Source organism: Sesamum indicum, linkage group LG15 (assembly GCF_000512975.1).
Source record: "Sesamum indicum cultivar Zhongzhi No. 13 linkage group LG15, S_indicum_v1.0, whole genome shotgun sequence".
In the NCBI taxonomy this organism is placed as follows: Eukaryota; Viridiplantae; Streptophyta; class Magnoliopsida; order Lamiales; family Pedaliaceae; genus Sesamum; species Sesamum indicum.
In genome coordinates, this window is record NC_026159.1 from 1,011,926 (window position 1) to 1,036,022 (window position 24,097).

At 35.6% G+C, this 24,097-nt stretch overlaps 5 protein-coding genes across 7 annotated transcripts in view; 2 read left to right on the forward strand and 3 right to left on the reverse strand.

Moving 5' to 3' along the window:
• On the forward strand, positions 1,513-7,601 carry LOC105177262 (65-kDa microtubule-associated protein 6-like). Its single transcript, XM_011100338.2, has 10 exons — positions 1,513-1,655; positions 2,273-2,334; positions 2,800-3,034; positions 3,106-3,249; positions 3,344-3,501; positions 3,608-3,760; positions 3,919-4,006; positions 4,090-4,163; positions 4,254-4,328; positions 7,478-7,601. Exons 6-10 carry the CDS (start codon positions 3,728-3,730, stop codon positions 7,577-7,579), a joined length of 372 nt encoding a protein of 123 aa, XP_011098640.1. The 5' UTR covers positions 1,513-1,655; positions 2,273-2,334; positions 2,800-3,034; positions 3,106-3,249; positions 3,344-3,501; positions 3,608-3,727; the 3' UTR covers positions 7,580-7,601.
• Positions 8,152-9,040, forward strand: LOC105177352 (probable calcium-binding protein CML45). Its single transcript, XM_011100472.2, has one exon. It carries the CDS (start codon positions 8,264-8,266, stop codon positions 8,894-8,896), a length of 633 nt encoding a protein of 210 aa, XP_011098774.1. The 5' UTR covers positions 8,152-8,263; the 3' UTR covers positions 8,897-9,040.
• LOC105177263 (myb-related protein A-like) lies at positions 10,239-13,215 on the reverse strand. Of its 2 annotated transcripts, none has more exons than XM_011100341.2 (3): positions 12,548-13,215; positions 12,055-12,426; positions 10,239-11,832 (listed from the first exon to the last, which is right to left on the reverse strand). In XM_011100341.2, exons 1-3 carry the CDS (start codon positions 13,212-13,214, stop codon positions 11,606-11,608), a joined length of 1,266 nt encoding a protein of 421 aa, XP_011098643.2. In that variant the 5' UTR covers position 13,215; the 3' UTR covers positions 10,239-11,605. The 2 variants fall into 2 exon arrangements, with proteins under 2 accessions (XP_011098643.2, XP_011098642.2); XM_011100340.2 differs by having other exon boundaries at positions 12,028-12,426.
• On the reverse strand, positions 16,548-18,175 carry LOC105177264 (expansin-A10). Its single transcript, XM_011100342.2, has 4 exons — positions 18,079-18,175; positions 17,837-17,971; positions 17,450-17,738; positions 16,548-17,039 (listed from the first exon to the last, which is right to left on the reverse strand). The coding sequence occupies exons 2-4, from the start codon at positions 17,961-17,963 to the stop codon at positions 16,733-16,735; spliced, it is 723 nt and encodes a 240-aa protein (XP_011098644.1). The 5' UTR covers positions 17,964-17,971; positions 18,079-18,175; the 3' UTR covers positions 16,548-16,732.
• LOC105177265 (polypyrimidine tract-binding protein homolog 1) overlaps positions 22,707-24,097 on the reverse strand; it is a 5,548-nt gene continuing 4,157 nt past the window's right edge. Inside the window, exons 9-10 of one of the 2 annotated variants that reach the window (XM_011100343.2) lie at positions 23,652-23,764; positions 22,707-23,447 (exon numbers count right to left, since the gene is read on the reverse strand). In XM_011100343.2, the coding sequence (XP_011098645.1) occupies positions 23,010-23,447; positions 23,652-23,764 (551 nt within the window). In that variant the 3' untranslated portion in view covers positions 22,707-23,009. The remainder of the gene's footprint in view (positions 23,448-23,651; positions 23,765-24,097) is intronic. The other variant, XM_011100344.2, reaches the window with a different exon arrangement.

The window sequence follows — 24,097 nt, forward strand, 5'->3', positions numbered from 1 at the left end:
GAAGATGTTCAGTCTCCCTGAAGTGGTTTAGTTTCTCATTTTATAGGCCCTTTTGGCCTTTTCTTTTTTTCTCTTTTTTTCTGGCCTCATTTCATGTTTGAAATGAAAATAAAGAAAGAAGTGTGAATCATGCTATCTCTTAGACTTCATGCAGCAGATTTTCTATTTTTGTTCTGTTTTTTTTCCCTCGGTTGAGTTTTGAGTTAGAATTCTGAGCATGCAATGGATAACTCAACCTATTCCAATAGTGAGCGCAACGGTGCAAAATCCTACTGACAGCCCGCTCATTAATCTATTTTGCATTATAGCTCTTTTATATTGCATCATAACACTTTTATATCGCATTATAGCTCTTTTTATATCGAATCAAAACTCTTTTCATTCATTTTATTCTCATATAACATCATAGCTCTTTTAATCTCATTTCGCCTTACAGACTTTTCAACAACATCAAGAGGTACTCACATCACAATTTTATTCAATTTCCACCACTCCCTTGTTTCCACATATTACCATTCTTGTAAGCAACTAGTAATATAAAATCATATATCAATATATTTTCATTCTCACACACTCACAACACATCACACAACAAACATAATGTTTCAACGTATTTTTTCATTCCACGTACGCAATATTGTCAATCAAATTAAATCATTCACCACTCATATATTTTGAGATAAATCAACTTCAGCATTAACCACAAATTTATATAACAATAATACCACAAATAAAGAAAACACATATAGACTATACTAATTATTTACTTACCTCGACCTTACAACGCTTTTATCTACTCAATCGATAATTGTCAGTCCTTTAACCTTACCCCCATATCCTATAATGAGTTATACCATATATAATTAATATGTCGAGAATATCGTAATTTCTTTTATATAAAATATTAAATATTATTCGCACAATTCCTAATAATTCTTTACTATTTCATTTCTATCGAAATATAAATTTTTGTCCTAGTTCTTCTTAATAACTAGACACTTTAGGTTCAAAACAATATTTATAATTTATCATGTAATTAATAAGAATTAATTTAACCAAATCCCTTATATTTTTATAACTATCATTTTTAATATCATTCCTAAATTAGGTTATCATTAAAAACTTTATTTTCCCTCTTTAATAACATAGTATTTTTCAAATATAATTTTTTGAATTATTTCTATCGATTTCTCACTATTATATAATTTAATTAAGCAATAATACATAGAATTGCGTATTTGGTTAATAATTGCGATGGAATTATGTAAATTAGCTATAGTAATATCTATATCTAAAAAATTTAATAATCTAATTAACCAACATTATTATTTTTATATCCAATTTTATATAAGTGGTTCCCTTTTTTTGTTTAGTTTTTTTTTCCCCATGTTTTCTTGTGGAGACCTTAAATCAATAAAGTTGCTGTAATTGTTCGTGCGCTTTCTTTACTAAATTAGCACCTTTACCTAGCCGTTCTTAGACTCTTGTATATACGTACTCAGAGCCCTGCGTTTTTCTTCAATGAAATATAAGATTTTACAGGAATTTTTCCCACTCTTCTTGCTTCTTGACAGAATTCAACTGGAAATCATCTCAATGAAAGATCAAGATTATGAAGGGATAAAAGGATAAAAACAAAGAAGATCAAGATTCAGGTATATATGTGGCTGGTGTTTTTCTTGGGTTTCTTGAAAATGTTCCGTTAACCGCGTGTGCAACCCTTGTGGTTTTGAAATTTTTCTTGAAGTTTTGCGTGGAGATTCCAACATTCTTTGGCTTTTAATTCCTTGTATTACTCGCGTCTTGCTTTTCAGGGATGTCTCGAATATGAACCCACTTTCTTGTTTTTAGTTCTGTTATGTAGGGTTTGCAATTGCGAGTACATTGTGCTGCATAGTTTCTTGGTCTCATGAAATAACCGGTTCCCTTTTTCTGTTTAGTCTTTTTCCCCCCATGTTTTCTTGTGGAGACGTTAAATCTTGGAAATATCCACAAACGAATTGGTGTTGTTTACAAGACTTTAAGCCATTATCTCTAATTTTCCTTTGAAAGGATGTTCACTGTCGTTTCTGCTTTTCATTTCCCTGTTTTCATGGATGTGTTTTTCTATTATTTTCATCTTTGGTTAAAGAAAACTTTGTGTCGACAAATTGTTGTGAATTAGATATGGTTCTTTTTTGTCTTTTTGGTTGCGGTGAATTAAATATGATATTGTTGGTGCCTTGTGGTTATATTACAAAAATGAAGTATTCTAGTGTTTTCTATTGTCAAGCTCCAGTGCCTCTAGAACTTCTGGGAATAATGAAGAAGATGGCACTTTCATTGTATCCCCAGGTGACTAATTACCTTACTTTATATTTTTCAATCATTCTTAAAGCTTATCATATGTATCTAATTCATAATGTGTGGAATCTGAAAGCCAATTTACAATTGAATTGTACATTTTGCACTTGTTCTTTCAGTCATGTATGTGACGTTTTGCCAATTTCACTTATTCTTAATGCTAATCAATGGTTACGCTAGCACTAAAACCATGTTCTATGGGCCAACTGCCATTGATTGTGGATGAAGTTGGCTCTTGGCAAATTTGTTAGATTAGATATAACTCTCGAAATGATTTTGTGGTTGGAGAATTTCAGTCCTCCACCTGTGATTTTTCATGGTCATCGAGGTCTTGTTTTCTATTTACTTGATTATACAGACATGTTTGCTAGCCTTCTCTCTTATTGATGACCTAATGCTTCTAGGCCTTATATGAATATTTGGTGATTGTGTTCTTTTTTTAAACTGGTGGTGCAGGTCGTGGATTGGTTTGTAGACTGAACGCCTCCAAAAAGTTTTGGATTATGTGAATGAAGTGCATACTTTGACTAGTGTCCTAAGCTTGGATTTTGGCAAAACAGTGAGTGATGTCCATCCAAGCTTGCATGGATCAAGCATGGAACTTGCGACAAATATCAGTAGCAGCACATTAGAGGGGCTTGATCAGGCTATCCTGGGGTTGAAAACAGAGAGAAGATTTCATCTACAAAAGGTATTGTGCATCTCGATATTCTTATGTTTATTTTTCATTTACTTGTTCATTGAAAACTATGGTGCTTGCAGCTTAAAGATGTAGCTGGATCCCTATTTGAAATATGGAACTTGATGGATACACCAAAGGAAGACAAGGTCTGCTTCTTGAGAATTACTTCTGTTCTTGGTTCCTCGGAATCAGAAATTGTGCAACCAGACGCTCTTTCATTAGAGGTGATTGAACGGGTTCCGCGGCAACATAAAATCCCTACCTGTACAGCTCCCTTCCCATGAGTAGTTGACCAATCTGTAGTGTTAACTCCGACAGGTCAGCAGGGGTCGAGAGGCTCACAAAATTGAAAGCAAGCAGGTTGAAGGAACTTGTTATGACGAAGAGGTGAGAGTTAGAGAATATATGCCGTAGAACTCATATTCAACCTGATCCAAGCACCGCTACTGATAAAACCAATGCTTTGATAGACTCTGGTAACTATCTTGACTACAAGAGATGTACTTTTGTGTACGGGTGTCCCCATCTCGTGTCTTGTTGATTCTTAGTCAAGTTAGTTGCTGGGAACTTGATTCTCTGCAGGTTTGGTGGATCCATGTGAGATTTTGGCTAATGTTGAAGCGCAAATATGTAAAGCCAAACATGAAGCTTTGAGCCGTAAAGACATAATGGATAAGATAGACAGGTGGCTTTCTGCCTGTGATGGGGAAAAGTGGCTTGAAGATTATAATCAAAGTAAGCTAAAAATGACAATGATCTAATCATTATTTTCTTATGGGAACGTTAGTTATTTAAAGATCAGTGATTCGTAAGGAAGAGTTGTAATTTCTCCATATTCAGGTACAAGAGTTTCCATTTCTAGCATTTTCTAACGTCTCTTATTTGAATGTCAGGATGATAACCGTTACAGTGCTGGAAGGGGCGCACACATAAATCTAAAGCGTGCAGAGCGAGCCAGAATTATGGTTAATAAGATTCCAGGTAGGTCTCAGGGCTATTGGTGTCTTTCCTTGCATTAGGTGAGATTTTATTTGTGGAGGTAGGCAACAAGCTGCGCTTTTCAGTTATGGTCGACGATCTAATTAGCAAGACGCTAGCATGGGAGGATGAGAAACAGAAACTATTTCTTTATGATGGGGTGAGCTAATTAACGTTTTTCCCAGTTTTAAAACACTTTGCTAATGGTTAAGAGAAATTGGCTAATAGAATTCTGCCTTTTTACAAGCAGGCGCGGTTGATATCAATACTGGAGGATTACAAACATGCTAGAAATCATAAGGAAGAGGAGAAGAAGCGAGCTCGGGTACTATTTCTATTTGTCTTCGGAAATTCTTATGACTTGGTTTCTTCAAAGAAGCATAAAAGTAAAAGCAAAATTAAAGTTTGGTTGGTAGGCCAAAATAAGCATGTTGGATAATGGGTGAAGTGAAGGTTTCTAACACATATGTTTGTAGGCATTTATTAATAAGGATAATTAGACTGATGCAAGAATAGTCAAAACATGCAAACTACCTCTACTATCAGTAATTACATTGACTTACTCTAGAACCATCATTTATCAAACAACCATTGTCTATATATGTTGAGTTTGTCAATTATACCATGCTGATGATCTTACAACTACTCGAAGGTAATGGGAACTCATGTAGTGACATCTTGACTTTAATCAACATGTGTCACTTTCTGAGCCATAAGTAAGTTTTTATTTCCTACTATTATCCTTGTTAACATCAGTTTCAGCCTATCTTTTAACTTTATATGTGTGTGTATATATATTGGACTGTAAGGGCCATCTGTATGTTGTCTTTCAGTTTGAGTTTAAAATTCTGGCCGAATTGATGGGCAAACAGAGCATTCTTTTTTAAGTGCATCTAGACATGTTTCTTGGTCGTAAAGCACTTTTGCCATGTTTATGCCTTTCGACTGGAGAATGATATGAGCAATGATTTCAGTCACAGGCGGAGACTGTGGCACCCAATAATTTTCATATCTCAGTTTCTTTACAATTCTGTCTTAATGCATACTATATGATATGATTGCAATATCGGTTCTTCTTATTTTTTTTTTCGGCGAGTCATAACACATATAGCATGCAATTACAGAAGGCTATCAACTTACATGAGAAATCGTTTTTCGGTACTATGTGTAACATGCATTTATTCGATTGTATAAGTGAAGCATGTGAGTGAGTATAGGTGATCTACACTCGTTTATTAGAAGGCTGAGGGTTGGAGTCTAAATTTGGTTTGTCAATTTTGTGCGAACTAAAGTAATCTCATATAATTAAGAATTGTGTGGGAATCAAAAGGATTGAGTAGGAAATTTAAATACTAAACTGAATCACACATGGGCTACAACAAGTATGTATTTTGACAATATTTAGAGCTTAATGGTGGCTGGTGTGGCTATATTTTTCTCTTTCTATTTTTCTAACTGAAAAGTAAGTCATGTTTTCTATTCATTCTTCTCTGTCAATTTTTTTGCCATATTTGAAAGTCAAGATAAAGGTTAAACCATTGCTTTTATACTTTGTAAACTTCAAAACCTAAATCTCTGTCTGGTTTCTGTGAAAAGTTCAACGTTATCATCGTTGTAATTTGGAAGAGATAGGAATTGCAATTTTTGGGGCAAATTAGAGTATGAGGATGCAAGTGTAGAGTTGAGTGTTAAATTGAAGAACGAACCTCCATTTGTTTTTGTAAATTTATCTTGGTTTGTTCGTTGTGTTGGGTTTTGTTCATGGGTTTGCGTTGGAGTTTTTTGATGTCATTTATTTATCATTTTGTATAATTATACACAAATATCATGTTTATTCATGTTATTGACATCTTCGACTTTGCAGGTGTTTCACATAAAATTTTGTTGGAAAATCTTTATTGTTCAATCATGTACTGTTTTATTTGTGAGCTTTGATAATGGAACACTATATAAAAATATAGGATGGTCGTCTACATGCCAATTTTAATCTTTTCCCACCGAGATTTGGTAATTGGTACTTCTTTGTCAATATATGTAATTTGCAAATTGTGAAATGATTTTAAAGAACATGGAGTTTTGGTAACTATAATAGTCTCATACATGAGAAATAATATGATTTGCATTTGAGGAATTAACTATAGTTTATATTTCACAAATTTGTTTTGTCTTTTGAAATGCTTTTGTTTTCTAAAATAGTGAAAGCTTTTTACTTGCATATGCATGAATTTTGTCCAATTGCTAGTATTGAAAAATGTTCTGCCACCATCAACTCTTTTGTTTTCAAATAAGCATGAGATTAGATTGCACAATTTATTTATTTTTTTCAAAAAAATCTCTATATATATGTATCTCTAAATATATAAGTAATGAAGTAGAAAATTCTATGTGATAATATTTTTTCTCTAAGTGCATAATATGGTCGCATATTTAGACCGCCAAGAAAAACCATATTTTATTTTTGTTGTAATGAAACTAATATGAATTGATTTTATAATCGTAAAAAGTACTTCAAAATTATTCAGTTTGTTAAATGGCTGAAACGTCGCATTTTTATTAATTGTCTTATAAGTTTTTGAAGACGCTAATTAACAAGAGACATTATTAACTATATTAACATTTGCCAGTATAAATATACACCTATTTGAAAAATAAATTAATTAAATTGGCATGTAGACGACCGTTCGATATTTTAGTATATGTTGTTTTATTATTGATGTTTACAAGTAAAATAAGTTGTGGTTTGTACAATAGCGATTTTCTAGCAAACTTTGTTGTGGGGCACTTGCAAACTTATCTGTCAATAACATGAATAAATATGGTGTGGTGTAGAATCTGTACAAAATTTTAAATGTATGACAACAAAAAACTTCTGAAAAAGCAAATCTTGGAACAGAACTTAACACAAGAATAATTGAGAATAAATTTGCAACATCAGTGGAGAATTGTTCTCCAATTTAGGCTTCAACTCTCCAACTTGCATCCGCAGTATTCTCTAAGGCTTCAAAAGATTGTATTCCCACTCTTTCTAGATTATAATAGTGAGAACGTAGAGCTTTACTAATAGAAATCGGGGGACTTTTGGTTTTTAAAGTTTACAAAGGGAAAATGTAATGGCATTAAACTTTACTTGATTTTCATATATAAGAAAAAAATTGACATAGAGGAAACAAATAGGAGCATCGACTTATTATTCAGTAAGAAAAGTGAGAGAGAAATGTGTAGTTACATTGGTTATCATTTGGTTTTAAATGTTGTCAAGGTGCATCCTTTGAGCCAACCAATGTGTGTTTAGTTTAGTATTTAAATTTCTTACAGCAATCTTTTGAACGCCCACACAACTCTTAGAAACATGAGGTTATTCAAGTAAAGCACATACTGCAAACCAAATAAAGACTCTAAACACCTCAGCCTTCATGGACGAGTATGTAGGGAGATTGCATGTTTTTCTCATTCTTTTCTTTTTGATTTCTATAGGCTGACACTAGATCGAAAGGTTGCGATTGGAAGTCGACATACTTGAGGGAAATGGCTTGTCGTATAACACCTAACGCTATTGAAGACGATCTCAAGTTCTGAACACAAGAGCTTTTCCTGATTGTACGCAGCGGCATCCAACATGAGGCTCTCGAGGACAATGACGAGTCTTGCCTACTGTAAATAGAATATTTTGTTAGCATTTTAGCTTTTTTGAATTAAAAGTTAGGCGCCTTAGAATTTTTAAGTCATAGTCACAAAGATGTAAAAGGGAGGTTTCTCCAAGGAAATGCAATACCACATTGCTGGTTGAGATCAAATTTTAAATTCCCATCCAATCTTTTTTGCCTAGCTGCCAAGAGGTCTTTAAATTCCTGGAAATTGCAAAGGCACTAATTCCTTGTATAAGTCAAATATTCCATACGGACGGCACACTAATTCCTTGCATCAATTTCAAATTCCACATAAAATACTATTGAGCCAAAAACAAACAAGAAAATCAGGCCACTCCATTAGACTTGTCAAATTTCCAAAAGGACCAGCACAAGAGAAATTTCGTTGTCTATTTCCTCTTAATTTTCTCTATTCTTTCCACCACCTCCCTGTCACTACGTACCTGCACCACACTGGCAACTTCCTCCCCTTTGAAAACACACATATATAAACTTCTCACCTCCGAACTCTTCAAGTCACCATCTCTTGCTAGCAAAAAACCGCCTTAACTTTCTATTTCTTGAACCATTTAATTCTAACCTTGTTCAGCTACAGAAATAGAATTAATTAGCCATGTCTCTCACCGGTTTAAACCAATTCCCAGTTCATGAGACCGTATCCCTGAATTTAAATAGCATTCAGCTAACTGTTTTGATTGTGGGGTTGGTTAAATTCCTCTTGCTGCGCATACTCCTTGACAGGAAGAGAATTTCCTGCTTCGTTTCAAGATTTCAGTCTCAATTGCTCAGCAATGATGATTATCTAAAGACTCGTGCTGTTTCAACAAAGGATGGAGATTCACAGTCATCGACTGCGTCCAATCAAGAGAAGAGAGTTGATGATCAGAGTGTGTGCAGAGGAGAGGTGGAGATGATTTTAAGAAGCTTAGGAATGCTTTGCGGTGATGTTGATCAAGCAGGAGCAAAGCTAATTCCAGCGAGTTTGGATGCCAATGACCTCCTCAACATGTTTGAAGAGAGAACTCCGAGCTTGGACGAAGTTAAAGAAGCTTTCGACGTGTTTGACAGTAACAGAGATGGATTTATTGATGCACAGGAGCTGCAGAAGGTTCTCTCTGCTCTGGGATTGAAGGAAGGATCAGAAATGGAGAACTGCAGGAGAATGATTGGAGCTTTTGATGAAAATGGAGATGGAAGGATAGACTTGGACGAATTTATAAAATTCATGGAGAATAGCTCTAGTTGAATTACTCCTTTTTTGCAAGAGAAACTTGTTATAAACCTTCAAGTTCATCATATTCTTTAATTTTATACTCTACTAATTGTTTGGAATTTTTCCATGACATTCACAATTTCAAGGATATGATATTTCCACTGCATCCAGCTAAAAGTGATGGTGTTCTTATGATGTCTATAGTCATGCTAAAACACGGTATGTATCATTACTGATCAAGATCCGGAGGTCGGTCCCTAAGGACCCTGAAAGGGGTTCCATCACATGGGTACACAAAAGTGACGAAGTTGCTTTGACTACAGAACCATGCCTATCTCTTGGAGTGAATTGGATAAACAGGCTGAGAGTTGTCCCCTCTTCTCCTCACTCTCCTTTCCCTAATATGAACGTTGAGCCATCAACGCCTTTTTGACTCGGCTTGGCTTGATCACCCAATGCGACGGGCCCTTCAAAAGGCGAAACTCTCGTTATACTTTGAATCATGAGTTTCCGGGGATACTATTTTCTCTTTTCATTATCAAATAGTGTATGTTGTGTGCGTTGAAACTGTTAGATTTATTTACATAAGATCTATAAGAAAATGTTGAACAGAACTTAGTTATACCTTGATTTCTTCAGATACATGAACAACTGTAACATACTCAAATTTTAATATATACATAATTATCATTTATTAGCACAAGAATATGAATAAGTGATGTGATGATTTATATATTATTTGGTGTTTAAGTAGAAATTTATTCGACAAGTTCAATTCTTGGAGGTGAGTGAAAATTTGAATGATAGAAATTTACGGGGTTAAAAAGGAGAAATTTTAAAGATGAGGAGGAAACAAATACAATCTTCTTTTAATATATACAGATTATATATATCTACATACTATATATTAAAGTGAGTAGGATAAAATAAAAATAAGATGAAAAAGGGGATGAGGTGGTGGAATGAAAAAAGGCTTAAAGGCAATTTTCGTCCCCTAACTTCAGGTCATTCTCGTTTTAGTCCCCTAAAGGATTCCATTTTGGTTCCGTAAAACTGAAAAAATCTCAATTTTGGTACAAATTTGATCGGAAAGTTGAGTCATTCGCCGGAAAAAGCCACATGCCAGGCATGTGACTTTTTAAATTGGGGCTTACATTGTGATTGGCTGAAAAAGACACATGACAGCAAATTCAGTGAATTTTGACTAATGGATGATGTATTTGTTAGACAGAAACGAACCTCAAAGGTGTTAGATATAATTTTTCAAATTACAGAAAATTTATGTATAATTTAACAAATTTTAAGTGTGGAAAATGTAATTAACCCTAACACTAATTTCTATAAGAATGTTAAAGAGTTTCTTGGAGAACTCAAGTGTACGTCTTTGTGCGGCCCATCTTGCGGGGAGAAAAATGGATTTATCCATCATAAGGAAGCAAGAGCTGCATAAAACACAAATTGAGAACAAGTGGCCCGACGTTGGACATTTGATTTTATATACAATTTATCAATCTCCTTTTTAGTTATAATGTCTGAGTTGGATGACTTGACAACAAACTTACTAAAGTGTTAGGGTACGTACCTAATTTTAAATAAATAATAACTTTCATTGAGTTAATTTATCTCTATTACATCGAGTTGATCTGCGTCCAAGGTTTGCCTTTGAAGCTTTAACGTGATTCTAAGTACTAGCTTTTCTTGTTACATATAAGTGAAAAAAGTTTCCCCAGCCAAGAGACAAACTCTTGTGAAAAAAGACAACCATAGAGAGTTGCAAGAAACAGGAATCGAAAGAAGAGTAAATATATAATCGACAGGTGTGTGGTATAGTACTCGTTTGTCTCCATTCCGGCAAACTCACCCAAGTTTTGGGCAGAGTGTCAGAATGTATCAGAACTCTAACCTCACGTGAGTTCTGTGGAGACTCAGCTAATTCTGCTCAGAAATTGGAGTATAGCACAGAAGGGGCCTCCTTCCTCTACCAACAACCTGGATTCTCCATGTCCATGAAACCCGAAGAAGTCGAGTTGATGGTGCTAATTAATTAGCATAATTTCACAAAGCATACATTTTGCATGGATCATTTTAAAATATTCTCGTTAGCACCTGTGGCATTTTCGCCAAATGGTCTTTGCCAGTAGTGCCATCCTCCCCGCTGGCTGTGAGGGCGGGTTGTCCCTAACTGCTGCATATGGATTACAGGAACACATGTCGTTGAATGGAACAAAAAGCGGGTTACACGTTCCACTGTGCCGAGATGTGAGGTGCAGGTGGTGATGATCACCCCGGGGTATACGCTGCACCCTTTTACAAGCACTCCAGAATCCACCAGCGCTAGTGAAACCCAGGTCGGTCAGCCCTCCATTCATCGACCGGAGGTGTGAATAACGACGCCACCTTCACATACTATGTTTAATTGGATCAATTGGGGGAGAGAAAGAAGGAAATTGCAACAAGAAATCAACAGCAGTTATACTATTTAAAAGGAAGAAAAATTTCGTTAGGGTTTTTGTTACTAATCCAAGCTCCAAACTTAGTATTAGTATTTTCGTCACTAAAATTCATAACCAAACATCATATGCAGCAAGAAGAGTAACAAAGATACGAAAAAGATGATTAAACTGATCAAGAAAGAGGATGTGCTGTTTATTAGAGGTACAGTACCCATTAGTTCTAGCTACTTAATTATCCTCATCTGCAACTCCTCTCCCCTCAAGTAAAGTCGAAATCTTTTCCGATTGATCATATGGCTCCAACTCCAAGAAAATCTATGAACATAGGTGTTTCAGTTTTCTGCAGAAAATGGCTCGAGCCATGGTAGTGATCAGCAAACCATGTAGACGCCGGCGATGTTGGTGCAGCAAAGGAGATCTCCGATGTTGATACCGGCGAGTATGGCAGTGAAAGATGCATATGCTTGCTTGACTCCTCTATTTGTCTCCTCATATGCCAACTCTTGTTGTCGCAGCCTGTAGATTGAGTTAGTATATGTAATCAGCCCCATTCTCAATGTCAAATCTTGAAATTTTATGTACCTCAAATGCTTGATGCTACGGCTATATATTGTAGAATACTCTCAACAAAGTATTAATGATGAAAATGCACTTGAAAATGGGATAATGCAAGCAATATTGTAGACAATGAAGGGATAAATTTAAACTGACCAGAATACAAATTTACAAAAGAAATACCACCGATGAAGTGGTCATTACTCGACCAGGAAACTTGATTTCCACAGTAACTCTGCATCTCTGCAAAATTGGCAGCAGAATTGCTTGAACATTTCTCCATTGATCTTCTACCAAGATCAGGCTGCTGATCCGTACTACATTCCCTTTTCACGTATGATTCCGGTTTCTCTCTGTATTTCCTGGCTGTCAAAACATGCCAATGATTCTTCACTGCATTGTCTGTCCGCCCTGGGAAAAGCCTGGAAATCAACGCCCATCTGTTGCCATAAACTCTGTGAGCCTCCATTAGCCTCTCCTCTTCTGCTTCCGTGAAAGCTCTTTTGTTAATCTTTGGGTCTAGTTGATTATACCACCTCAGTCTACAACTTTTACCTTCAAATTAAAGAATCCAGCAAAGAAACCAAAAAAACAAAAAGAATTAGTACTCTTTGTTCAGTCAACAATGTTCCTCTTTTATTCTTCGGGTTAATAGAAGAAATTAAGCACTCCATACCCGATCTTCCTTCCAGTTTTTGAGCTATGAGGTTCCAGTTCTGCGGACCATAGAGGGCCACAAGTTTCCTTAGCTTTGCATCCTCTGAAGGCCTCCAGTGCCCCCTAGCACGAAATTTTGTCTGCCCACGTTCCATTCTTTTACAACTTTCACTAGGGTTTTTCCCGTTATTAATCTTGGAGAAGTTTACGCTGCAGCCTCCCATTGCCGCCTTTTCAACTTCTTCTTGGACATTATTACTGCAATCCTTAGAGACCCTAATATTGCAGCCCTTCATCACAGAAAAATCCATACTTCCACCTCTTCCCCTCGGTTTCGACTTTATCTCTGAAACATGCACTGGATCTTTAAAAGCATCAGCAGAAAAACCCATTGATAACACAGGGAATAGTACAGTTCTATCTATTAGGAAGTTGCTGCCTTTGTAGGCGGCGAAGCCAGCATGTTCTTGGTGACACTGGCGAAGGTTGGTGGCGGTATGCTGCTGCATGGAGATATATACACCAAGAGAAGGGGTAGAAGGAAAGGATGGCAAGAAGAACGAGTTGTTGACAGAGAATAAAGGGCAAAACGTTAAGATGAGAATTTGAGAAGACAGAGAGTTGTTTAGAAGCGTTAGCAGAAAAAAAGGTGTTTGTGAAATCCACACGATTTTAGTCATCTCCATATCTGCCAGTAGGGACTGGGGGAGGGCCTGGCTAGGCTTCACTGGTAGGCCAGTGAGAATGACCCCTAATTTGACTTATTCTCAACCCCCATAAATGCATCACTACCCCAAACATTTCAAACCAAATATGGGCACACCATAGGTTCCATTCTTGGTTCGTGGAGCGTTGCATGTATTCATGAAACAAAACTATGCTGTCGCTGTGAGTTGTAATCAATGAATATACATATATAAGCTTATTCTTCTCATCAACTAATTAAATTTTAATCATTGTTACAGTGTTACACAAAAAAAAATTGGACAATTCTGGATGCTGATTTTCAGACTCGACCTGTTTGCAGCCCATTTCCAGCAAAAGGGAAGAGAATATATAAATAAGAGAAGTGTGCATATTGACCAAGTGAGGAAGCGGTCCAGTCCAGAGGTGCAGAGCAGGAGGTTGCTTTTCTTGCACGAACCCTGTTGCATAGAATTGGAATTAGAGTCCTTGCTGACACACAGACTCTATTTCAACAATAATGCAGTAATAATACGGCAGTTGATCCGTCGTCTCTCTTTCCTTCCCCTTCACATTCACTTTTCTCATCATCTTCTTAAATTGGTCAAACTGTGATAACTCCTCACCCTCAAGAGTAGAAAAAATCTTGTTCCTATATTTGATTCTTTCTACTTGCTTCCCCATTAAAGTGCTTTATTACAACCACATCACTGTCCCCTACACTTTGTCCCTATGACCATGAGTTGCCCCAGGGACACACCCGGTGGCTCTCAAGGAAAATCGGCCCAAGACTTGTACTAATTTTCAGCCCGGAATCCAATATGGTACACCTGAGTTTGAGGCCGCCAGGACTTAAAAATGGGCTTGGGGTGCAATCATTCTACTTTCTTGATGAGAACAAACTTTCAACGGGCCCTGACTGTGTTCTTTGAGCATGTAACATATAGTTTTTTAATAAAAATTAGCCCATTGAGTTGAAATAGTCATATATGTGAAAGAGTTTTGTATATGTTCCCTATGCCCTATGCTAGCAAATTATATATGGATTTTGGGTGGTTCTTTTCTCTCAAGTCCATTGAAATTAGATTCTTTATTTTGAGGAAAATGTCTTTATAGATTCAAGGGAGTGCTATTACATATTACTGATCACATATTTATATCCTAAAATGAACTTCAATTCAATTTGAGGTAGAAGTTGTTCTAATACAATGTTTTAACTGTTTCGTCTACCAAAAGTGACAAACTGTACGAAAAGTTGATGCTGTTGCAATAATGTAGAGGCAGAGGCAGAATAGTAACATACTGAAACGTGACTATTGAGCTGAGTTTTGTGTACTTACTATAAGTAATTAGGGTATTGGAAATTAGGACCACCTCATTGACAGGGGAACATCATGTCCTTGTACCCCTAGTTTTGTTGGGTAATGGCAACCAGTACCACTATGTGAAAAGAAAAAAATCTGGGTACTTGTAAATTCTTTCTCTCTTTTTGCTTTAACCTTGACCATTCATGCAACCAATTATTTCTTCTCAGAAAGAAAGTTTTGAGTTATATATATATGATCAAAATAAGCTGGAGGAGTTCAAAAATTCGAATGATTGCTTAATAAAAACTGGATCATATGTGAAGGATGGTATGAGTATAAGATTATAATTAATTTGTATCAATTAGTGCACTGTCAATTTTGATGTCTTTAATAATCCTTCCTGACAGGTGGGTACCAAGCCCTACAGAAAAGGAAATAGAATAAAACAGAAAAATAATCTAAAACAAAAAAAGGGGAAAAAATGGAGAAGAGCCACCGACAATATCATGTGTATCAGCATTGCCTTCACCAAAACTAACAAATATTGTATTTACTGAAAAATTATTATTCATATACATGTCGTATAAACCAAGAAAATGATACATATTTGTAACAACGTTGTCGTCCACATACAATTTTCAAAAATATATTCAATTGAATTGCAAGTGCAAAAATTAACATAAATTTAGTGTAGTATTAATATCATTGATTTGATCATCATAATCAGAACATTATGTTGCGACAAAGGATTTTAAGGGACCATATCTTGTACTGATACTTGTTGATTTGATAAATATTTTGAGATATGTCTCTAACGCGGTTTAGTGTTTAATTTTGTTCTTTATTTTTGTTTGGTTTATTATCACAACTTATTTAAATATTTTCAATTTGATTAGCATGAAATAAATCAAAATAAATATAATTATGTAATTTTTAAAAAGAAGGAAAAGCATATTTAAAATAAAATATATTTATTTGTTAATGTACCACAATAATTGATAAAATTTAACATGAACAATACTTAATAAAAAAACTAAAAAATATATGGGATTTAAAAATTAAACAAAAAAGATAAGAATAAAGGGGAGTCATTAGTATTCTTTTATCTTTTTTTATAATATTTTGATAAATAAGTCTAAGTTTCCATGGTTAAAGTAAGTTGCAATTAAAACAGGCTGCCCAGTCAAAGGAGTTGTAAAGATGTTGTCAGGTTCTTGTACTGAGAAGGTTGTTTGCAACTATACTTATCAATGAAAGACAGCCCAAAATTCCTGCACAAAACCAGCTCACTTTTATATATAATAATTGCCAATAAATTCAGTATTTATTCCACCTTCTGCTTGTCATAATTACCCACTTCTTCCTTTCAATCAAATCTTTGACAATACAAAAGACATCTACCCCTTAATTCGTTGGCTGTTTTTCCTTAATTTAACTTTTGGTTTAGGAGTCAATCAATTCTGTTTCTGTTTCTTGTCTATGATCCAACACAAAGGAGAAAATTAGCTGGTAGAACTACTGATATAAGTGGTACAACATCACATGAGTTTTGATCTTAATAATGTAAGGGCTGGACCGCAGTTTAATGTTGAAATATCGTTTTTTGATTTCTGGAAGTCGCAAGTTTGGCTGAGAAAAGATCAGAAAACCATGGAATTCGATCCATCTGAACACAATTATTCATATTCGGGAATCAAGAAGTACATACACATAAGACGATTTCTTATAATACATGACGATATGTGCCAACGTACATTGTACAGATTTCTTTCAGACAATCAATCTCCTTTAGAGATTTCCTTTCTGGACATTCTGAGAATGTCTAGCTTCAGCTTATGATAAACTTTAACTTGGCTTATACAAACAACAATACTGATTCTGCTTAGAAAACTCTTCCAGGGATTATTAGCAGTACTAATTTGAGAGCCCTGGAGGTTGCAAATAATCTTTTTTTTTTTCTTTTTGTTCTCTTTTTCTTTTGCCTCTCCCCCCCCCCCCCCCCCCCCCACCCCCCCACTCTTCCACACTTGTGAAGTAGATATATACTACTCACTGCAAATTAAGGAGTAGCTAGGGCTCCTTCAAAATAAGCCCTTTTAAGTATATATTGGATTCTTATAGTGTCTTTTCTCGCACTAAACTAGATTATAATTAGTTAAACAGTTTCAGTTTATAACACCATACTCCCGTTGATCGCTGGTTGCAGTACTGGCCTAGCGGAATTGACCTCCGGAGAACGTCTGGCCAAAAGACCAGTTGGGCGGAGCAACGTTGTACGAGACGACGCTTCGGCCATCGCTTGTGGTAACCTTGAAAGACAGGCTTTGTCCATTGAGGTATGAATTGCTCTGCCAGTTTTGGCCCCAGTTTCTTGACATTGGCTGCCATGCAGTTCTTGATCCCTTGATGTACACTGCCTGTACATCTCCAGCACCCCCGACATTAGTTACGAGGACTAGATTGAAATATGAGTGGCCGTTGATGGTGAACCTGATTCCCCCACTTCTTCTGCACGGCACTCTGTACGACAAAACATGATCAAGCAAATCTCCTTAATTAGTTATTATTACAATAGGTAAAAGTCGTTCAGTCAATGTTGTAATAATACCAAGAAATAACAAGAAGGTATTGTAATTAATTATTACAAATTGCATCTAGTTCTCAACTTAACAGTGAAATGATTGTGAAAGGCTACCAAGCTATTTAGAGGTCATGGTGGAGAGTGTTTTGACAATGACAGCCATCTATGATCTAACCCTTCCATCATGTGTAGGGCACGTGGCTCATGAACTAAGTAATTGTTTCTTTGTCATGATCTTTTTACTTTTTCTTCTCTTCATCTTACTATTTCTAATTCAAGCTTTTTAGCAAAATCCAGAAACATTGCAACTCGTTGGTATGTATTAGCTATTAAAGGATTAACCATGCACCTTCTGTAGAGGACGGGCACGATGCCGGCTCTATACTGTGCGATACGTAGGAAAACAGGCTGAGAGAGATCAAAGTGGTGGTTGGGGGGATCACACCACCCGCCTGGAGGGCAGAAATTGGTGGCTGTGACGATTATGGATCCCCGTAGACACCATTGTGGATCATTCACGCACACCAACTGAAAACATGCTCCACAGCTCAAACCATTGTTAAACAGAGCTGTGCTGAGTGCTGCTGTATTAGTTCCATATCCCTGGCTGTACAGGTTTCCATACCCACAAGCCCCGCCTGCCAAAAATTAACAACAACAACAAAAGTTATACAGAAATACGTAAATATACAAGTTATATAATTTTTTGTTACAAGTGAATGAAATAATTACATACCCATTGTTCCAGATGCATCACCTCCTCCATAGAAGGTGGCATGAGCATTAATCCAACCTCCATAATAGCCATATGCAGATGTCACAAACGAGAAAAAACCCACTAAGAAAACTGCAAAACTAGTCATATTTCCACCTGCATCACAAGAAAAATGAAAGGGGGTTTAGTTAATATTATTAATTATGGAGTTGTGAGTATGTAAAGAAGGAAATTAAGCAAATCAAGAAGTTGAATTTCTTTACTCTAGAGAGGCTAAAAAGTTTGAGCATGTGCAGAAGGAGGAGGAGTTGTGAGGAAGTGAATAAAGTGTTTGATGGGAATAAATAGGGGTGGAGGGAGAGATGTGTGAAAAGTGTAGGGCAAAGCAGTGAAGGTGACATATATGTGATAAGTTTTCATCTGTTGCATGGGACCATGACGACAACTGAGAAGTTGTTTTCTGGATGTTTAAGATAAAGGGATTGTGTTGTATGTATGTTACGTATGTATGTTTTTGTGCATGAAATCTTACAATGTTAGAATTAAAACCGCGTGGGCTTATTGAAGAAGTAGATTCGGGAATTTTGTTAGTGGTGGCGCATGGCATGGGTGGAAAATCCCACTCCCTGCTCTGCTTCAAATGGAAACCAACACTTTGTTCTACGCCCAATACCACTACAAATGGAGAATCTATCTTGCCCCTAATTCTCTCCATTAATTAACTGTCACTGCCTAATCATTTCACATTTTGCGTTTTATATATGTACGTACGTTTGTCGTATGTTATGATACAGTACGTACCTAAAATATGAGATGAAATACCATATTAAAATAGACGATGGGATTAATTGTGTAATTTTGGGCAATTTTTCTTGGCAACTAACATCATGAATAATCAGTGTTGTCCTTGTGATTAAGATCATTTGCTTGGATCTGCATTATACATCAGAAGAAGTTAATTTGAATTCTAATACTGCTACTCGCCAGCTGGTTAATTAATTTGCACTGATCACACAACATAACCTGTGTTCTTTTGTTAACATCAACATGGCTGCTAATTATTAAGTTGTCTGAGAAAGAGAAAATTTCATTCAAACACGTCATTAAATTCTCAAGTCTTTTCAAGTTTTAGTAATAATATATATATATATATATATAGCTGGTGGATATATATCTAACATGAACTAATTAGCAGAAGTGATCAGATGCAGTTAATTTGCTAATAATTAAGACTTGATTTTGGTAATTAATCAAGAATTAATTATCCTTAAACTTAGCATAATTAAGTTGATGTTGATATTGATCTGTTGCTGGCAAGTTGGGCTTGATTGATAGACAAAGGTGGGATAGATAATGAGGTTGTAATTAAGTTATGTTGAGAAGAATTTGTGAGGTTCACATGGATGGGGTCCTAAAGCAGACAGGAACAGTGGGCTTTTTAAATGCGTGATAGACTGGGCTAGGATTGCCTTACTTCATATGTATGTATGTAAAATGCTTTAGCATTTCTATTTTTTTGTATGCATTTATGACGTTACTGTTTTGAGGTTCCCAGAAGTCGACGTGAAGCTAATTGCTCACATGAGTAGGCCTTCTCTTCTTCCAACCTTCTTCCTTCTCTTTAATATTTTTCTTGGTACTTAGGGAATATATATATATATATATATATATATATATTCAAAAATATAAAATTATACTTTCCCCTAAAACACAAGTTTCAAATCACACTTGCACCTCTTTAAAAATTCATCGTTTACATTTGACCTATTCCGTCAGAATTTGAAAGGAAAATGCAGACGTCTTTTAAGGGGAGCAGGGCCATGAGGAAGGGGTCAGTAAGAAAAATACATAAATTTTTAATTTACTGCATATTCAATATTAATTACTATGTAATTATTTCTTACTTGTAGTGGGTAAATTTAATATATATATATATATATAAAGTCAAAAAAATAGAATTATAATAAAATATTGCTCCAAAATTATAGCCAGTAGATATAAAATAATCATACATGAATGAAAGCGGTCAGATGTAATTTTTCGTCCAAATCTTAAAGGAAATAAGTTAGATATAAATGAAAAATCTTCGAATGGAATGTAAATGTATAATTTTAAATTTTTATAAAGAGAAAATATAATATCACATTTTTTAGAGGAGACCTAAGTGTATAATCAATCCTATTTTTCCAGGCAAATTATTGGGTTTTGAATCATATTTTTAGAACTAGAACTCTGGTCGGAAAAATTACCATTATACTGCGAAAATTGGTGAAGGGACAATTTTTATGCGTTAATTTATGTCTCGTAATCAGAATATGAAGTGTCAAAAATTATAATCACTCAATTATTTAATGGAAGTAATTAATTGTATTTGTACGTGGTACTATTTTCATTTTCTAGCGAGGGGCACTTTAAGGACCACATTTGATAGCCTCTCTCGTACTTGATTCTAGCTTCACAAAATAGCATTATCAAAACCCCGAATTTTCTCGTATACTACAAAATTAACACATAATTCATTGAAAATGTCTTTTTTCACATTTCAAAATTAAACAAACTCTCTCATTTTGAATTCGAGTACTTAAATTTTTTATTTTTTGGGGAATCTGCTCAAATCCCACCCAACTATACAATCAGCAAACTTATATTAACAGTCTCTGATTCCAAAATTATAACATGTGGATCTAAACAACTACAAACTCAATGATTATCCGCAAGTACGGAGAGCGAGGCACTATTTAATAGGCATGTATGTAATTAATACATTGTATTCTATATAGCCTCTCAACTCTATTTCATCAATAAGTATTTGTAGGGTTTTAACGATTGAGGTTATCCCAACAAGCCTGACAGATGTATGCTTTCAGGTCAACCTGACACTGTGGAAAAAGACTGTGGCCCCGATCGAATAGGATTGGAGAGATGTTCTTGATCTCAACCCAAATTTATTAGTTTCATTTTACACTGTTTTTTATTTTTTATGTTTTCCACTTTTGTCCGTGAACCCAAACTCCTAATTATTAACTGAGAATGTAAAAGCTATAGTTGTAGCCCCGGGGGTCCAATCCAAGGAAACAGGCACATATGGATTGGGTTGAGACACCAACCAGCATGGCATGGACATTTCTTGAAAAGGGTTGGACATAAATGTGGTTGAAATACTGAATTAAAGGATATGTGTATAGAGGAATTAATCTTCCTAGTTGTACATGTTGTGTTAGAGATGGGATGGACCAGAAAATATAAATATCACAACCACCTAACCAGACAACTCAAGATCTCTTTAACATGCCTAGATTTTCCCTGTCCAATTCACCACTCAACTCATGGATATGACGGACAGTATATATATACATATTCCACTTTCCATGCACGCCCAAATAATTCATTCATCGTAATTCTGGCTTTTACATCCTACCTGCTTACAATCAATGCTACCAATTTCTTCTAATGTTTCTCGAATTTCGGTTGGGTGTCCGATTTACACAACCTGGGAACCAACTCTTGTTCCAATTTTTTTATTCTATTCTATAGTAGTTACATATTTTCGTCCATTCAAATATTGTTCGTTTACACCTAATCTTTTTTGTTAGGATTTGAATGAAAAATACGGACATCAGCAAATTTACATAAATTTCCATTTTGTAACTCATCTAACATTCCTAGTGTATTTTTATATTTATAAAGAGACAAATATAATATATATATATATATAGAGAGAGAGAGAGAGAGAGAAAATTAATTTCATTACATTATTTTTTTTATAATACAAAATTATTACATGAAAAAATTAAATGATAGATAAAATTAAAATTTTATGAAATTATTTTGCTGATATCAATATATTTCGTCCAAACCTTAATAAAATGGAATTAGGTGTAATCGACGAAATCTCCAAGGGAATACACATATAATTTTAAAAAATTTTTTAAAAAAAAATGTAATTTTATATTTTTGTAAGGGGTCGAAGTGTAATCGACCCAATAAGAAAATGAGAGAGAAAATTTTTGACCACAATATAATGAAATAAGCAGATTTGTCTCCCCAAGCAGGGAAAGAATAAATGAATCCAGCTTTGGGTTTGGGGTGGATTGCTCTATTTGCCATTCTGTGCAGAATGTGAAAGCACCAACTGTCCGGTCACAGGCAAAAACTGTCAAGTCTGTGACAACTGACTATTTTCAACCAACAATTTAGAAAATTCAGCGGAAAAATAATAAATTGTTGGTCTGATATGTTGCAACGAAATATTTCATCAAAATTTAATGCGCGGCATCGAGTGGCCCGGGATCGGATTGAATTGTTTGACAGCGGACCATAAATGGGATTGAACAGTCTTCGTTATATTTACATTATCAATCTCTACTACATAATAAATGATCATAAACAGTGATGATGGTCAAAATAAATTGAATAGGATGAAGAGAAGGTGATTACATAAACACTAAAACGGAACGAAAAGGAGATCAAAGTCGGAAATGCCGTGTTATGTAGATTGGCATTATGTGATTGTTGATTAATATAAGAACCAAGTTTTTTCATGTTACCAGATTGTTGAGGGTAGGACGCCAGAAGCTGTGAGAGAAGGCACCAACAAACACACCCACGCTACATAATATTACTTTAGTCCCCGACCGGTGGCGCACCCATTTCCATGAGCTTCCATTTCAAGCCATTTCTCCTACATCCATATTTTTCAGAAAGTTCGGTCTTGTAAATGAAATACATTCAGCAAGGTAGACAGTCTTACGGCATAAAATAGATTCAGCAAGGTAGACAGTCTTACGGCATATATCATCGTGAATATTAAATCTGAAGTGCGAAAACAGAGTACGTGGTGGAGAGTTTAGACCTATACTCCAAAAAGTACTTTGCAGTAAAATACTCAACATTTTGACCAATATCATGTATTACGATTGGAGATGGCAAATAGTAAATCTGGGTTATCCTCATTCTCTCAAGGATATACAGCAATATTGGTGCAAAGTGTGAAGAGCAGGGGTAATTACACTGAAAGCAATACAACAAAGACCTATGCTTTAAGAAGCCAATAAAATTGTCCTGCTGCACTGTGGCACATCTGATGAAATTTGCAACTAAACACCACAACAAAACAACATTTCGGGCAACCTCTTAGCTGGTTTCTACTTCTCTGCGTCAGCATGGGTAATTTGACAAGTAAAAGCATACAACTTCAGGAACCATAATAAGGGGATTGACTGGGAAGTGAAATCCCACCAGGAAGCACATTTGGCTGGTGCAAAGGCTGAGCATCTCTAATCTGCGGAATCCCAGAGGCAATATGGTTGGGTTGAGCAACGGTTGAGGTTAGAGGAGAAATAGCTGCAGCTGCATAAGCAGGAAGAGGGGCTGAAGCATATGCTTGGTCAGCAAATGTGCTCGAAACAGACATAAATGTTGGTGCGCTTGCTACTGTAGCTGGGTTCCATGAGGACACCGGTGGCATTGGAGTTTGAGCCTGCACCATACCACCAGAAGTATACCCAACACCAGGGACTGCTGATGCAGCTGGAGGGTTCTGCAATCCTGCAACCGTGGTGGGGACTCCAGGAGTTTGTTGCATTGCAAGTGATAATGGGATAGTGTAATCTCGGCTCTTATCACTGTAAGCCTACAAGGTATGCACATAATCAATTAGTTCTGCAAAAATGAGGCATCGATTGAAAGGGCAAACATGAGTCGAGAAGCATACACCAAGGCAGCAAAATCCTTATTTTTTTTAATTATTAAAAGAACTTTTAGGTCACAGACAAGCATTTGAATTCTCGCTCTCATTATTGGTCTCACAAATCTGCAGCTCAACACATTTTTTTACCTTCACATTGAGATCAGTATGACGAGAGTATGATAGATGAAGCTTACAGTAGCCACCATCATATATGCAATGCCCCTCTAAAGCGTTTTTTGCAGCTGCTGCAGTTGTGATATCTGTAATAAAGAATTCACAGATCAACTCCAGACCCAAAATCCACTAGAAAAGCATTACATGCACATAAAAGCCATTAGAAAAAGCTAAAACTCAAATGTGGGTTCCCTTTCATCTGCTGGATGGCAAAAGATTCTATTTATAGGAAGAAGAAAATATCAGAAAGTAACTGAAGGGACAAACAATAGTGACAATATATCTACACATACGCACACATCATGTGCAAATGGCGACAAATACCAACTGGAAAGACCATAACAGCTAGTATAGGAATTCATTCTGAAAATATCACTAGTTCTCTAAAATTGTACTTTATCAACAGATTAACTCCTTGT